Source organism: Lepidochelys kempii, chromosome 5 (genome assembly GCF_965140285.1).
Source record: "Lepidochelys kempii isolate rLepKem1 chromosome 5, rLepKem1.hap1, whole genome shotgun sequence".
Lineage (NCBI taxonomy): Eukaryota > Metazoa > Chordata > Testudines > Cheloniidae > Lepidochelys > Lepidochelys kempii.
Genome location: NC_136384.1, coordinates 119,554,774 through 119,570,196, shown reverse-complemented (window position 1 = coordinate 119,570,196; position 15,423 = coordinate 119,554,774). Strand labels below are relative to the sequence as shown.

The 15,423-nt window shown below is 42.8% G+C and overlaps 2 protein-coding genes across 5 annotated transcripts in view; one reads left to right on the top strand and one right to left on the bottom strand.

Moving 5' to 3' along the window:
• RIGI (RNA sensor RIG-I) overlaps positions 1-1,481 on the top strand; it is a 56,843-nt gene extending 55,362 nt beyond the window's left edge. For all 3 annotated transcript variants that reach the window (XM_078852947.1, XM_073345581.2, XM_073345580.2), the window contains one exon: positions 601-1,481. In XM_078852947.1, coding sequence (XP_078709073.1) covers positions 601-906 — 306 coding nt within the window. In that variant the 3' untranslated portion in view covers positions 907-1,481. The remainder of the gene's footprint in view (positions 1-600) is intronic.
• Positions 1,482-2,705: 1,224 nt separating this feature from the next.
• The window catches only part of ACO1 (aconitase 1), a 49,106-nt gene continuing 36,388 nt past the window's right edge, over positions 2,706-15,423 (bottom strand). The window contains exons 14-21 of one of the 2 annotated variants that reach the window (XM_073345585.2): positions 13,070-13,226; positions 12,378-12,502; positions 9,620-9,724; positions 9,045-9,187; positions 7,338-7,485; positions 5,878-6,000; positions 4,483-4,668; positions 2,706-3,450 (exon numbers count right to left, since the gene is read on the bottom strand). In XM_073345585.2, the coding sequence (XP_073201686.1) occupies positions 3,337-3,450; positions 4,483-4,668; positions 5,878-6,000; positions 7,338-7,485; positions 9,045-9,187; positions 9,620-9,724; positions 12,378-12,502; positions 13,070-13,226 (1,101 nt within the window). In that variant the 3' untranslated portion in view covers positions 2,706-3,336. Of the gene's footprint in view, positions 3,451-4,482; positions 4,669-5,495; positions 5,730-5,877; positions 6,001-7,337; positions 7,486-9,044; positions 9,188-9,619; positions 9,725-12,377; positions 12,503-13,069; positions 13,227-15,423 lie in introns of those variants that run through there. The other variant, XR_012159122.2, reaches the window with a different exon arrangement.

Here is a 15,423-nt window from a genome sequence, read left to right as displayed (position 1 = left end):
ACACTTGTAAGGACAGCTGTGAAGTGGCATGCACTGTTATACCACACAAGGGGAGGTGGTAATAGGAGATTTATAAGAGAAGACTCAATACATTTTCACCGACGCAGCAGAGACTTCACCAATCCTTGCAAATTACATTTGGTTTTACAATTTCGTGTGAGAAGGGGAATGAGTGACAGATCATCTCTCTTACTTTTTTTGTAAGTGAATTTCCTTTTTCATAATTGCTACTGCAACTCAAGCTATTTCTTATAGAAGAATAAGGTCTTGCAGCTTATGGTTTAAACCACGTGACAGAGGCAGAATTCCCTTGGCAGTAGTGTAAGATCAGTGGGAGCTACAGGTACTCAAGCCATGAAAAGGTCCCAATTCAGGCACCCAAAATTAGTTGGCCCTTTTCAAAAGTGCCCAATCCTACTAGCTCCTGTGTCAGAATTAGAATACTTGACCCAACTCTGCTGCCAAGTAGGCTATGAGGGTAAAATGCGATGGGATTCTCTAATGAAAGGCACTCGTATGAAGGCCAACCAATAGAAATTTAGGAATTATGATAAATTTCTGGTATTAAGCTACATCTAATACTTTTACTGTCATTTTTAGGAGTCTCACCACACAGTCTTAGGTGCCCTGTTTAAGGAACGTTTTCTAACAAAGCCTCACAAAAAACCAAGCTGCTATGACAACTTTGAGAAGAAATGTAAAATGTACTGCCGGGACTCCAAGTGCCAGCATGACTGGGGAATTACAGTGAGGTACAAGACGTTCGATGACCTCCCAGTGATCAAAATTGAAAGCTTTGTGGTGAAGGATGTCACAACTGGGAAACTCTCAGTTTTCCGGAAATGGAGGGATGTGGATTTTGCGATGAGGGAATTTGACATTAACGAAATGTCCAGTACAGAGTGAGTAACAACTGGTTCATCACCACCCTACTGTGTGAGCTATTTCATACACAAATGCACATTCCTAAATACATGCAGAATGGGCAAATGGCAGCACTTGCTTAAAGAGGGTTCTGCAGTCTTTCATTCGTAATTCTATTATGAAGGTTATGCTATCTTGTACTCAGTTCTAAGTGGATGGATGTAGATGATAATGCTCTAAGAACTATTGTATTTCATGCCATGGCTGATAGACTTTTTTTGCCCATTTTATCTCAATAGTCTGGCATTCTTTTATGTACACTCCCTCTTCATTATTTGTCACCTCCAACAGACTAGTAAGAACACTTCCTAATTTGTATTCTGACTGTATGCTAAGTTAAGTCTTCACCTCTGCAAAATAGTTTGTGTGGGAGGAAAAAAACAAATTGAATGCCTAATCAAACTTATTAGCTAAAACATCTAGATAGGTGCAATTCTATAAGTGAACAATTGAAGTTGCATGTTTTGCATTGATGTATCTGTTTTGTTGCTATTTGTTCATGTTGCACTTTATGCAGACCATGTAGCCTGAACTCATTAAATCTTAAATTCAATTCACCTCCAGATGTCATTTATGCTAGGATGTAGAGTTGTTTACAGGCAAAATACAATGCAGGTTGGTTCCTTCACAGTAAGGAACTGAAGTCAGATTTAAAACATTCAACTTTCTGGATTTAGAGACTACCCTTGGTCCCTAATTTAGTGTGCTGTGAGGAGGACTGGATAATTTTTGGTTTTCAACTAAACAAACACTTTCAGATTTAAAAAAAATCTTGTTCGGAAATGTTAGGCCACTTAATCTCCTAGTGGGAGGCAGGTCTAGCCAGAACTGATTTAAAGTCAAACCAAGAGCTCCCATTATACCTGCAAGAGGTTCGCTTCATCCCTTCCATTAGACAAATGAAATCCACTGTTAGGATACAGCCAAACAGACAAGGATAAACAGTTCCTTTGTTTTCAGGGGAAGCCATTTACTTTTAGGTGGAAAACTTTCTCCATAGTGGTGAGTGGCAGCTGTTTAACAATTGTGCGCTGCTAACTAATAAGTAGCACAATAAGTTTAAGTAGACACTTATCAGTATTGCTCTGTTAATTCCTCATGAAAATGGATGCATTTAAATAAAACTTTAATGGAAGTGTGATTAGTAATCCATAATTAAGTAGTCTTTCTACAAACTGGTTGCTTCCTACAGCAAAATTGAAGTGTTAGAAGATTGAACTTGAGCATTTGACTATTTCCATTGTTACACCATTACTTTCGGAGTTTAGAAAATTCCCATTCATAAAGCCAGTGTGTTTCTTATCCTTCTGACAATCTTTGTTACTGCAAAGTTAGTGTGCTTTAATGTAGTACAATTTCTATCAGGGTTGATGCAGATAAACAAGTGCATGTTACCCCCACTGTGAAGACAAGCCCAAAGATGTTCTAGGCTTGATGCAGGTGGTCACAACAGTCCCTCATTGTAGCTTTCAAAATGTCCTCTCCCCCAGTAGTTAAATAGTAATATGGGAGGAGCCTCTTTAGTAGCACCTAGTATGTTCAATGTTTTGGAAGCCACTACAACCAGTGTGTATGCAGTGGACACTTATTTAAAACCAAATGTGGAGTCTTCAAAGAGCCACAAACAATATTCTTGTTGTAGTAGTTGCATCTTACCTGTAATTTTTTGTAGGTTGGATGTTTATCCTTGAAGGACCCCATTATCAAACTGTACTTCTCAAACATACTATCACCCTCTTGCTAAAGATAAGTCTGTATGCAAAGAAAGTCCAATGCTATAGTGAAATTTTCAAAAATAGATTTTAATCTTAGAAATTTGTTGCCCAAAAGGTCCACTGTCCCAACAAAACCTAGTGCTTAGAGAAGATGTTCTTAAAGGAAGATAATTCACATTTTGTAGTTAAGAGTAAGCTAAGCAATTTACTAATTTCAGCATTAGCCACTCAAGGAGGGATTCCAATCAAATGCTGTTTAAATAGGAAGAAGGGGAAGGAGCCAACCTCAATCTAGAATCCAGGGAAGGGGGCTAAAAAAAATCCCAGTGTACCCTGTCAGTTTCTGGGAAATTGAAATGAGCATAGGACTGTATCTGACTGACAGGTGCCATCAAACAAAATGCACCATGTACAAATCACCAATTGTTACAGAACAGGCTTTGGCAGTGGTTACAGATCCACTTTCTGCATCACCCCATACTAGAATAGTCAATCTAGCCATCATACAAAAACTAAATGATTGTGTCAGGAAACTGAACACATTCTACCTTTTTGTAAACAAGCCCCTGGGTAATACAGTCCACAAGGAGACAACTGATTTCATGGTTTAGACTTCTAAGTTCTGTGCTTATTGGGCATTCTCATGTGGCCATCAAAGGCAGGTTTCTAACTGGACAGGTGCTTGCTGTTGCTTTAATTAGGACGCCATTTTACGGATCATGTAGTTCAGGATGCCACCATTGCGGAAATAAGTGAGCTCCACATCAGTGTCAAACCTCATGATGGCTTGGAAGGTTTTCCCTGTATCCAGCTGTGGGGATTAGAGAGAGAACATTAACAGAGTACATCCTGCTGTCTAAGTTCTGCCAGTGTGCCAAGTGCAACAGGATCTGGTAGTGAAAGGAGGATTATTTCCCACATACAGCTGGAAGCCATGCTTTAGCAATAACAAACATTAAGCAACCAGTAATGTGCAGAAGTGCCAGACTTAGCTCCAGATACAAAACCCCAGTAACTTAGCTCCAGAATCTAGTAATGGTTTACTTATGTCTTGGAGCATGGAAGTTTGTATCCCTTAAAGTGGTTAACTTTGTTTTTAATAGCTAAATACAACTATTTAATGTTTCTAAATTCTTGGCTTCAGTAACGTGGCAAAAATATTAATTCTACAAATGTTTTTGCAGCCTCATTTTCTGTGGTGTTGGCACAGAGGATAGGGAACCAGGAAAAAACCAGTTATGAAAAGGTTAATCACTGTTTCTATACTAAAAACTGTACAAGCTCAGCATTTCCCGGAGTTGCGCACATTGTGGATTGAGATATATTTTAGTTTCAAATGCATGAAGTGATGCACTGGGATTTGTAGTTCTTCCCTTGTGGGGGGGGTGTGTGTATATATATTTTTTAATTAAGCAGTCTCCTACCCACAGCACTTCTTCAGACTTATATTGGACTACTTTGAACTCTACACTATAGCAAAAGTGGTGAAGCCCTCAAATGTTGGAAATCTCATCTAAAAATGTGCTCACCATTTATTTGGACCTAGTGTATTGAATGCTTAGCTTAGTTTAGCTGTATGGCACTGACTGTTGTGCAAAGTGCAATTTATAGGGGTGGAGGAAGTCAAAGTTAAGCGTCAGTGGACTGCATCAGTATTGTGTAGTTGCATGAAGTACACTTTATGGATTTCATTCTATGCCACAGCGTTTCTATGTGAAGGTGTCACTCACACAACACCATAGCAGCAGCTGGACCAAGAATACTGGAAGGTGAGAGAGTGAGTTTGAGGGACTTGCTCACTCAAGGGTGCTTCTGAAAATCCAACCCACAGAATTCTGATTACCTTGATCTGGACATTCATCCTTGGTGCAAGTTCTTCAGGAAAGACAATTGTGTAACGTTCCCGTCCTGTGAGACCTAGACTCTCAGCATCCTCTCCGGGCAGATACTGCAGGGGAATCACTCCCATTCCTACCAGGTTACTGCGGTGGATGCGCTCATAGCTCTCAGCAAGGATGGCTTTGATTCCCTGGGAAATGCAAACATTCAGCTGTGTTTACTGTAGTCTCTCTATAGAGGAGGTTGGGAGAATTCTCCTTATTACTAAACAGAGTTATAGGCAGAGATTTGCAAAAGTGACTAGGGATTGTGTTCTAAGCACCCCAAAGGGGCCTCAGAGGGTGTGCTCAGCCTGGATTTTTCAGAAAGTGCTCCTTTAAAGGTATTGTATATGGGGGCCTGGGCCATAAAGTCTCATAGCGCACACACACAGGCACCCTGAGTAAGCTTGTGCTCTAGGCCACATGACCTCTGTTCTGTGGATAGGTGTCATTTATATTGTGCTGTCTCTGTCTCTAAGTTCTGCACTGTTTGTATGTTTTTAAATAGTCACACCATTGATCACATGTAGTACAGCAAGCCCTTAAACAACTCCCAGTTTCAATAGAAACTTGCACTTTTTCCAAGAGGTTTGGTTTGAATGGAAGTGTAGAAAACAAACCAAATCCCCACTGAAGCTAAGGCCAAGACTCCATGGGGTAGTTAACAGCACATAGGAGCCCCCCTCACCGACTGCATCCTGTCAGTGTTTGGTATCATACAACCCCAGAACAAAGTCATTGCCCCACAGAGCTCTAAGTCCAGGTAAATAAGTAACTGTTACAAGTTCCACCCCATTTTGGTTGGAGTGTCATGCACAAACCTACCATAGTTAAACTTGGGGGAATAATTTGCCAACAGCCTGCAGTATGCAATCTCTTGCTTTTGGTGGGTGGTTATTTGTAGCGTGGTGTTGGTCATCTCAGTTGTATGCTATTGTTTCTGCAATAGGGAGTCCTGTTTGTGTATGAAACTTACCTGTTTACTGGGTAAGTATGAATTTCTTCAGGAGGGATAACCGGCTTCTATAGTATATAGCTCGTGTTGTGGGCTACAACACTGCTGGGTATCGCAAAGGCTCTGCCGTGCCTGTAGTGGTTTGCTTTGTTCTCAAAGTTCAATCAGTTTGCCCAGAAGGAGCCCCTTCTTAACCAGCATAGACCATAATCTGAATTCTTCTCTCATTTGGTCTAAGTGATTGACAGTAGCATTCTACTTAGAGTGAGAGAGACACAGACACACCTTGGAATATTCCTTCGAGGGGGAGTTTGGGCACAGGATGCTCATAAGCATCTAGGAAAAGTGAACAACGAAGGGTGGTTCTAACTTCTCCACTTGCATTTATTACAGAGTCACTCACCAGTAGAAAAGGGCCCTTTGCTGCCCAGTCCCTGGAGCTTCCTGAGCCATACTCCTTGCCCGTCAGCACAATCAGGGGATGGCCGGCCTGCTTGTACCTCTCAGCAGCATCATACACATCCAGCTGGAAGGAATACCAGATCCATTAGATGCCTCGTAGGGACATAGACTGGGAAGCAGCAGTGCTCTTTAGTGCGTGCACAGCTACCAGATGGGTGCTCCAAGAACGCCATACATGTGCGAAATACCACCGTTCCGCATAGAGCTAGCCTACAACCCCATGCAAGTGTGCTTTGCTCAGAATGTGAGGGGCTACGGATGGAGTACTAGGACATCAGGTCAGGTAATACCTAGGGCTTGTCTACGCTATGGCGCTTTTAGCAACAAGGCTGCGTCGACACAGCCTCGTCACTAAACGCCTGCAAGTGTACACGCTCTTTTGCGGTATTTTGTCAGCACTTTTGCCGACAAAATACTTCCAGCCCCATGAGCGGCATAAGCTCTGTCAGCAGGAGAGTGCTCCTGCCAATACCGCTGCTTGCGTCGGCAAAACTTTTGTCTTTCGCTGGGGGGGCTTTTTAAGTACCCGTGAAAGACAAAAGTTTTGGTAACAACTGCGCAGTGTAGACATAACCATAGTGTCCAGTCCCAACACTGATCTCTCTTCCTATAGTATTAACCAGTTACAGCCCTGCCGGTATTACACTACGTATTCTCTTGGCAGAGCTGCAAATAGCCAAGAATAGTGGAGGATGTCTTTTTATGTTGGGATGAGAGCTGGCAAAGACTGCACGTCTACACCCCCATGCTGTTAGATTTTTGTCTCTCTAGAAATACACATCTAGCTTGCTATATAAATATATAGAGAGAGAGGTTACATATAGATCTGTACAGCCTCAGAATTATGAGCTGACCTGTGAACTACACATCTCATTTGGAAGCAGAAGTATGCAATCAGGCAGCAGCAGAGATTACAGTACAGTGTTAAACATAAAACAGTAAAGGGAAATTTTAAAGATTTGACAACCTGAGAACTGGTTGTGTGCTTGTCTCACTTAAAGTAGGATGGCTAAAAGCAGCATTTTTCTTCTGCATAGTAAAGTTTCAAAGCTGTATTAAGTCAATCTTTTGTTCAGAATTATGAACAACTTCTATTCCTAAAGTGTTTGTAACGCTAAGGGTTCTATGGCATAGATATTGCTACACACAGAATATACAGAATGATAAAGGTGTATTCTCTAGAGAGAGATCTCATAGTTTAAAGAGACAGATTCTCAGTAAGTCAGCAGAGTTCCCCTGAAGTCATTGGCCCTACATCCGCTGACACTCCCACTATTCTCTACTCTAGATGAGGATCTGACCCAAAAAACTAGGAAATAAACTCAAAAGTAACTACTGCAGGCAAACTAGTTAGGTGCCTCAAGGTAGGCAGCCCCAGTGTGGGCCAAGCAGTGTACTCACTGTTTCTCCAGAAGGGAAGTGGATGGTCTGGGGTGCCTGCTTATTGATGAATTTGTTTGACAAGCGAATGTTTGCAAATGTTCCTCTGACCATGACAGCGTCATTACCTCTGCGGGAGCCATAAGAGTTGAACTCTCTAGGAGTCAAGCTATTAGGAAAGAGAGACACTGGTGTTTATTTTTAAACTGAAGTGGCTGCAGGAATTAACAGATGTGAAGAGGCATCTCTGAAGCTAGATCCAGCCATCTTTTGATAGTTTGAAAGTTCTCTCCTAGCACTCACATGGTTCCCAGCAGCATAGTAGGGGACCAGCTGCCAGTTCATTATTTCTATTTCAACATCTTTGTTACCAATCCACTGTAGCACATGCATGTAACCTAGACCTAGCCAGAGAGGCTGCCAAAGAATTGTTACCCCAAGCAACATACACAAGTGGTGCTACGATAATAGGAACCAGGCTGCATTTAGCCACAAGAACCAATAACAATCTCTTCTGATTAGCTGCTACTTAATCTCCACCACCGCTTACTTCTGTTGCTATAGCACCTATGGTCCCTGGCCAGAGCCCCATTATGCAAGGCATTGTTCGAATCAGTAGAATTTGAGCTCTTGAGCTCTTTGGGGCAGGCTAACGGATACAGAGGGGAAAAGGTAATACTAAGAGTGGGTGTACATGGCAATATTAATTTATACAGAGAGCATAAGACTTATATATGACCCCCAAACAAACACACACAGGTCTCCTTCTAACTGAGCCAGTAACAGAGAGACAAAGCATAGAGCAGGGCTGTTTGTACTGGGATCCATCCAAAATGTTACTTTTACATGCTACATTTGTTTTGCAACTTGTGTATGGGACTTTAAACTTTCAACCCCATTGACATCAGTGGGACTTGCACCCATGAAGCAAGAGTGATTTGCATTCAGTAACCTCTGGTACATTAGCACATTGCATTTAAAAACCTGTTGAAAGGCTTTTGTTACAAAAGCAATGATTTAAAAAAAACAGTATTGTTTTCAGAAACAAAATTCGTGCCACTCAGAGAGAGGGACTAGGGATTAGACACACCACACCGTGCATGAAACAGAACAGGGAGTCAGGCCTGAGAGAAGATTCCAACATTAGCCCAAGGCCTGGTAGACAAAACCCCAGACCTCCCATAGAACAGTAAAGCAAGAGCGCAATGTTCTCAAGCCTGTGCCAGCAGCTGTGCCGACCCAGGAAGAACATCTGAACTCAAGAGTTTCTGTAGCGCAGGAAGTCCTGGTTTGACCAGTGAAGGAGTCCTATATTATAGGGGAAAGGTGTTTAGGGTCAAAGCTTGGTGCCACTGAAATCTATGGAAGTTTTGCTGTTGACTGCAATGGGACCAAGATTTGGCTGGATTATCTGGAAGGGAAATGGCTCCCTATTCTCTCTGCCCTGGCTGACGCAGCTCATACTGTAGCATGAAGCAAAAGGAGTCAAGGGAGGATGTGAGGCGAGAGGTGTTCGCTTGCCATGTGGTCCTAGGAAGGCAGCTGCTCTGGACAGTAGAAGGAACAGCTCTAACAGGTGCAAGGAGGTGAAAACAGCAGGGTGGGAAGGCACGTGAATTTCAACCCTCTGACTTGCACAGTACAATCACTGAACCACAGAGCGAGAGGGGGAAGGAGCAGAAAGGATGTGTATGAGAAGGAAAATATAAAGCATTTAACTTGACTTACCTTCTGCTGGTTAAATAACGAGCAGCAGGGCTGTTCCTTGCTATATTCCCAGCCGGAGATATGTGGTCAGTTGTTACAGAATCTCCCAAATTTAAGAGCACGTAGGCATCAACTATGGATTTAGGGGGCTGAAGCTCCAAAGTCTACCAAGCAAACAAATGCAACAAATATATATATATTTATAAAATTAGAATGAAAGTGACCCAGAATTTGTTGAGTTGGTTGAAAAGGGTGGGAGGTGCACTAAAAAGCAGCTAAACTAACCAGTCAAAAAAAATCCACCCGTTCTTCAAACAAATCTTCACCCTCTGAATATTCATTAGTTGTGTTGGAGTGTTTTTTCCCCCTTTGGATCTAAGCTATTTTTGAGTGTGAAAAAATCACCCTGAGGGACTATGAGAGCAGAATTTGGCCCAGTTACACAGGTGGAGGTCTGGAATAGGTTATCACATCAGTGGATTACTCCAACTATACACCATTTTAACAGGAGCATTTGGCCCTGAATATAGTGTAACTGCCCTGGAAGCGAACAGAAAATCCTTTGGAAAGGAGAGAAAAAAAAAAAATGTACCTACCAGGTTCTCAAAGAAAGGGGGTGATTTAATGTATGTCGATTTGGGATTCCAAGTATATAGTTTATCAGATGGAGTATCTAAAGCATTCCAGGATTCATTTACTGTCTGAAAAACAGAAACTAACATTAAATTTTCCAGAAGTATTTAAGTGACTTGGAAGCCCAAGTGACTTTTAAAAATAGGACTTGGGCACTTTTGCAAATGTTCTCTCTCTCCGTGCTTTTTCAATGCCTGATGGAAAAGCTTATTACAACAATATGCGATTGTGTGCTTCTGTGCCATCATCTAGAGTACTGAAACAAATAAACTTCACACCTTCTCTTCATTACAAATCAAAAAATTGCTCATCCAGCTGACTATTGTCTATAATACATCGTACACAGCCTGAGACTACTTTGCTGTTCTACCGTGCTTTCCGTAAGAGAATCTCAAAGCACATTCAAAGAATTAGTGAATTACGCCTCAATACCCCCATGAAGGCAGGAAAGTACGGCTAATACACATTTTCTTGTTTTGCTATTAACATTCAATTAAGCCACTTGTACTTCAGCCAGAAATACCTACTGAGACCGAACATCTCACTTTCTAACAGAGTCCTGGGGCAAGAGAGACAGCAATACCATCTACAGGATTACATTAAGCAGCAAAGTACCGTGGAACAGTGACAACCATTTAATCTATTGGAATTAGCCAGTTACACATCATTCTAATTTTAAAATGACTACTTTTAACAGCAGCAGCAGGGTAAGTGGGAAAAATATACATAAGAACGACCATACTGGGTCAGACCAAAGGTCCATCTAGCCCAGTATCCTGTCTTCTGACAGTGGCCAATGCCAGGTGCCCCAGAGGGAATGAACAGAACAGGTAATCAGCAAGTGATCCAACCCCTATTGTCCATTCCCAGCTTCTGGCAAACAGAAGCTAGGGTCACCATTCCTGCCCCTCCTGGCTAATAGCCATTGATGGACTTATCCTCCATGAATTTATCTAGTTCTTTTTTGAACCCTGTTATAGGCTTGGCCTTCACAACATCCTCTGGCAAGGAGTTCCACAGGTTGACAGTGCACTGTGTACAAAAATACTTCCTTTTGTTTGTTTTAAACCTACTGCCTACTAATTTCATTTGGTGACTGCTAGTTCTTGTGTTATGAGAAGGAGTAAATAATGCTTCCTTATTTACTTTCTCCACACCAGTCATGACTTAGTTGATTTAGTTGGGGATTGGTCCTGCTTTGAGCAGTGGGTTGGACTAGATGACCTCCTGAGGTCCCTTCCAACCCTGATATTCTATGATTTTATAGTCCTCTATTATATCCCCCCTTAATCGTCTCTTTTCCAAGCTGAAAAGTCCCAGCCTTATTAATCTCTCCTCATATGGAAGCCGTTCCATACCCCTAATCATTTTTGTTGCCCTTTTCTGAACCTTTTCCAATTCCAATATAACTTTTTTGAGATGGGGCGATCACATCTGCACGCAGTATTCAAGATGTGGCGTTCCATGGATTTACATAGAGGCAATATGATATTTTCTGTCTTATCTGTCCCTTTCTTAATGATTCCCAACGTTCTGTTTGCTTTTTTGACTGCCACTGCACATTGAGTGGATGTCCTCAGAGAACTGTCCACAATGACTCCAAGATCTCTTTCTTGAGTGGTAACGGACCCCGTCATTTTATATGTATACTTGGGATTATATTTTCCAGTGTGCATTACTTTGCATTTATCAACACTGAATTTCATCAGCCATTTTGTTGCCCAGTCACCCAGTTTTGAGAGATCCTTTTGTAGTTCTGCATAGTCTGCCTGGGACTTAACTATCTTAAGAAGTTTTATATCATCTGCAAATTTTGCCACCTCACTGTTTACCCCTTTTTCCAGATCATTTATGAATATGTTGAATAGGACTGGTCCCAGTATAGACCCTTGGGGGACACCACTATTTACCTCTCTCCATTCTGAAAACTGACCATTTATTCCTACCCTTTGTTTCCTGTCTTTTAACCAGTTACCAATCCATGAAAGGAACTTCCCTCTTATCCCATGACAGCTTACTTTGCTTCATTACTTCATTATCAGGAAGACCTTACTAAACAGCTGCAGAAGCTCTTCTTGCTGAAGTACAAAAGTCAGTTAGATTCATAGATATTAAGGTCAGAAGGGCCCATTATGATCTAGTCCGACGTCCTACACAATGCAGGCCACAGAATCTCACCCACCTACTCCTGCGAAAAACCTCTCACCTATGTCTGAGCTATTGAAGTCCTCAAATCATGGTTTAAAGACTTCAAGGAGCAGAGAATCCTCCAGCAAGTGACCCGTGCCCCATGCTACAGAGGAAGGTGAAAAACCTCCAGGGCCTCTTCCAATCTGCCCTGGAGGAAAATTCCTTCCTGACCCCAAATATGGTGATCAGCTGAACCCTGAGCATATGGGCAAGATTCACCAGCCAGATACCCAGGAAAGAATTCTCTGTAGTAACTCAGATCCCACCTCATCTAACATCCCATCACAGGCCATTGGGCCTATTTACCATGAATATTTAAAGACCAATTAATTGCCAAAATCATGTTATCCCATCATACCATCTCCTCCATAAACTTATCGAGTCTAATCTTAAAGCCAGATAGATCTTTTTCCCCCACTGCTTCCCTTGGAAGGCTATTCCAAAACTTCACTCCTCTGATGGTTAGAAACCTTCGTCTAATTTCAAGTCTAAACTTCCCAGTTAATGCAAAACACTAGGTAACCGATTCACCTCTATTTTCTGGTAGACTTCTTTAAACATCCCTGGAATGACGTACTGATGTTCAACGGCCTGGATCTCGTCTCTTGTTGGCCAGAGGTCTTTTAGGAAAATCTCCTTCCCTTCTGCATTTACTCCTATAAGAAACCACGCACCCTTAAAGTTCATGTACAAACATTCCACTCGCAAAAGTGATCCAATTTCTATGTGCTGTTCACTCCCACTATTCTCTACTCCACTCCAACACTCAGGGACCCTGCTGCCTTAGCTTTCTAGCCTGGCTTTGACCCGGTGGACTGGGATCTCGTGGAAGTTGATGACGACATTGTCAGGGTGAACTCCCATTGGTATTTTCTGGTAGGGCTGCCTGGAGATGGTGTGCAAAGCAGGCGTCCTTCAGGTCTGCCTCACCCCCCCCCACACACACCCCCCCCTGAGCCTGCAGAGGCACAGCACCCAATATTCCCATGAAGGAGCTTCCCTAGGTTCAGGCGATTGGTGCTATTAACACACTTCTCCCCCACGTGCGCTTAGTGGCCACTATTGACCCAACACTTGCTTGTCTTGCATCTCATACGCACCTCATTGGGCTCCTCACCAACCAATACATAAGAGATGCTTCCTCTGGACTCTTCACTTAATATCAGTTGAATGTAGTGAAAAATAGTCAGGGGGGTAGGGGAGAAAACCCCACAGTTTCTTACCTAAAGGCTCCTTCTCAAAGTCAATCCTTACGGTCCCTGCGATAGCATAGGCTATTACCAGTGGCGGGGAGGCAAGGTAGTTGGCACGAGTATTGGGATGGATGCGACCCTCAAAATTCCTGTTTCCGGACAACACGCCCACAGCTATGAGGTCCCCCTGCAAGACAGCAGTAGAGACAAGTGAACACAAGCAGCGGAAAGTCAAGGGCCTTCTGGTTCAAATGCATTTGGAATGGCTATACGGCTAGGGGCAGACGGAAAGGAAAGCGTTCTGTGATTGTACATGATTAAGGCTACACTTTAGTCACAGGTATTTTTAGTAAAAGTCATGGACAGGTCACGGGATTGGGGGACAGGGCAGCTAGCAAACAGCACAATACAGCTTAGAACAGCATGTAACAGAGCAGGTTACGTAATTAAACAGCAGGAGCATGGCCGAATGGTGGCACATGGTCTGGGTCGCCGGGAGCACTCCTGCCAGAGGGATCGGCACTGACCAGAAGTCGTCAGGACCTACATTTTGTGGCTATCCCAAAAGGTAGTACTGCCACCAGCAGAAGGCCCCGAGGAAATGGCTCAGCACCACCTGCTGAATTACCAGCACCACATTTTGTCTGTCCTGTGTTACCCTGAAGGTCAGACTAAAGGCAGAGACCATCTGTTTGTTCTGTGTTTGTACAGGACTTAGGAGCCCCAGCCCTGGACCGGGACCCCTTTGTGCTAAGTGCTACTGCAATCCAAATCATCATCAAAATGGTCCTTTCTGGCCATCTAGGACTGTTCCTGAAGCACTGAAATGTTCCTTGGAGGTCTTCCATCCATCCTGAACCAACCCAACACACTAATATTAGCCTGAAAGAAGTCTGGCTACAAACCATCTCAATAGCCTCACAGACAGCCACTGAATGAATTAATATCATTACAGGTTTCAGAGTAGCCGCCGTGTTAGTCTGTATTCTCAAAAAGAAAAGGAGGACTTGTGGCACCTTCGAGACTAACCAATTTATTTGAGCATGAGCTTTCGTGAGCTACAGCTACATCTGATGAAAGCTTATGCTCAAATAAATTGGTCAGTCTCTAAGGTATCATTACAGTATCGCTGAATGAGAGATTCAAAGATTGGGCCACCTACAAAGCTCCACTGTCTTTTATTAAAAGACCTACAAATATATTCATACAGGTGGCTTGACACGGTTTGTCACAGCAGGGAATAAACAGAGGCTTATTCTGAGAGGGAAAAAATGTTTCACACACAGAAATCCTCCCATAAGCTTCTTAAACATGCAAGTCAAAGCCATCACAACCACAAACAAAGAAGCTCATCACCACACAGTTGTGAAACTGGTTAACATTAAAGACTGCGAAACCTGGCTAAGAGATGACCTCTGAATCCCAGGGCAAGGCTATACTGTGAACAGGAAAACACAATAAAACAGAATCTTGCTATGTAGCTCTCAGGTATTCTGAAGGACCTCCGTTCCCACAGGGCAAGCAGAAAATCCTCTCTGCCTCTCCAAAACACAGGCTTCACTTTGGTTTTTTCCCTGTTAATGCCCTTGGGTTACTAGAAAATGCATGTAGGAAACATCAGTTTTGACAGTGCTATCAAATTCTTAGCTTTGGCTGAGAAGAGATTGCTAGTCAAGTGAAGATGCCTGGTTCTGGCACAGAAACATTCCTATGAGGAGACAATTTTAGAGACCCAGCCCCTTTTCACCTGTGATCTATTCAAGATTTTAAGCTAGAGGCCAGATTCAGTCCTGGTATAGACTGAATGGAACCACCCTGAAGTTGATGGATTTGTACCCTCTTACAATGGGGTTATATTTGGTCCGAAGTCTCTCGCTGTCAAAGGGGGTAGAAGTGCTTCCAGGTTCCCTTGAGATGACTGCAGACTCAGTTTTCAAAGATGGGTAGTGATTTTGGGGGCTCTACTTCAAAGGGCCTGCTTTTCTGAGGACAGGCGCTCAGCACTCCTAAAAGTGAAACCAGGCCCCTTTTAAAAAGGTATCTCAAGTTGACCACCCAGAAACTGAAGTACCCAAAACCACTAGTCACGTTTGAACACGTAGGCCTCTATCTCCACAAATCCAGCCATATACACCCATTTATAAACATAATCGGAGTCATTTGGATGGGGGATATTATTCCAGAGGGCTACATTTGTTCCATTTCCGGACACCCATTCACTCTTTAATTAGACAGAAAGCTACTCTTCATTAAAACAAGGACATCCCAACTAACGAGCATTTTCCCTTTTATAAGGCTGGCTTCTACAGCATCCCCATACTTCATTCACACTCAGGGACTGGCTGCCTCGCAAGCAGACCGAACTCCACATTCCCCACTGCTGA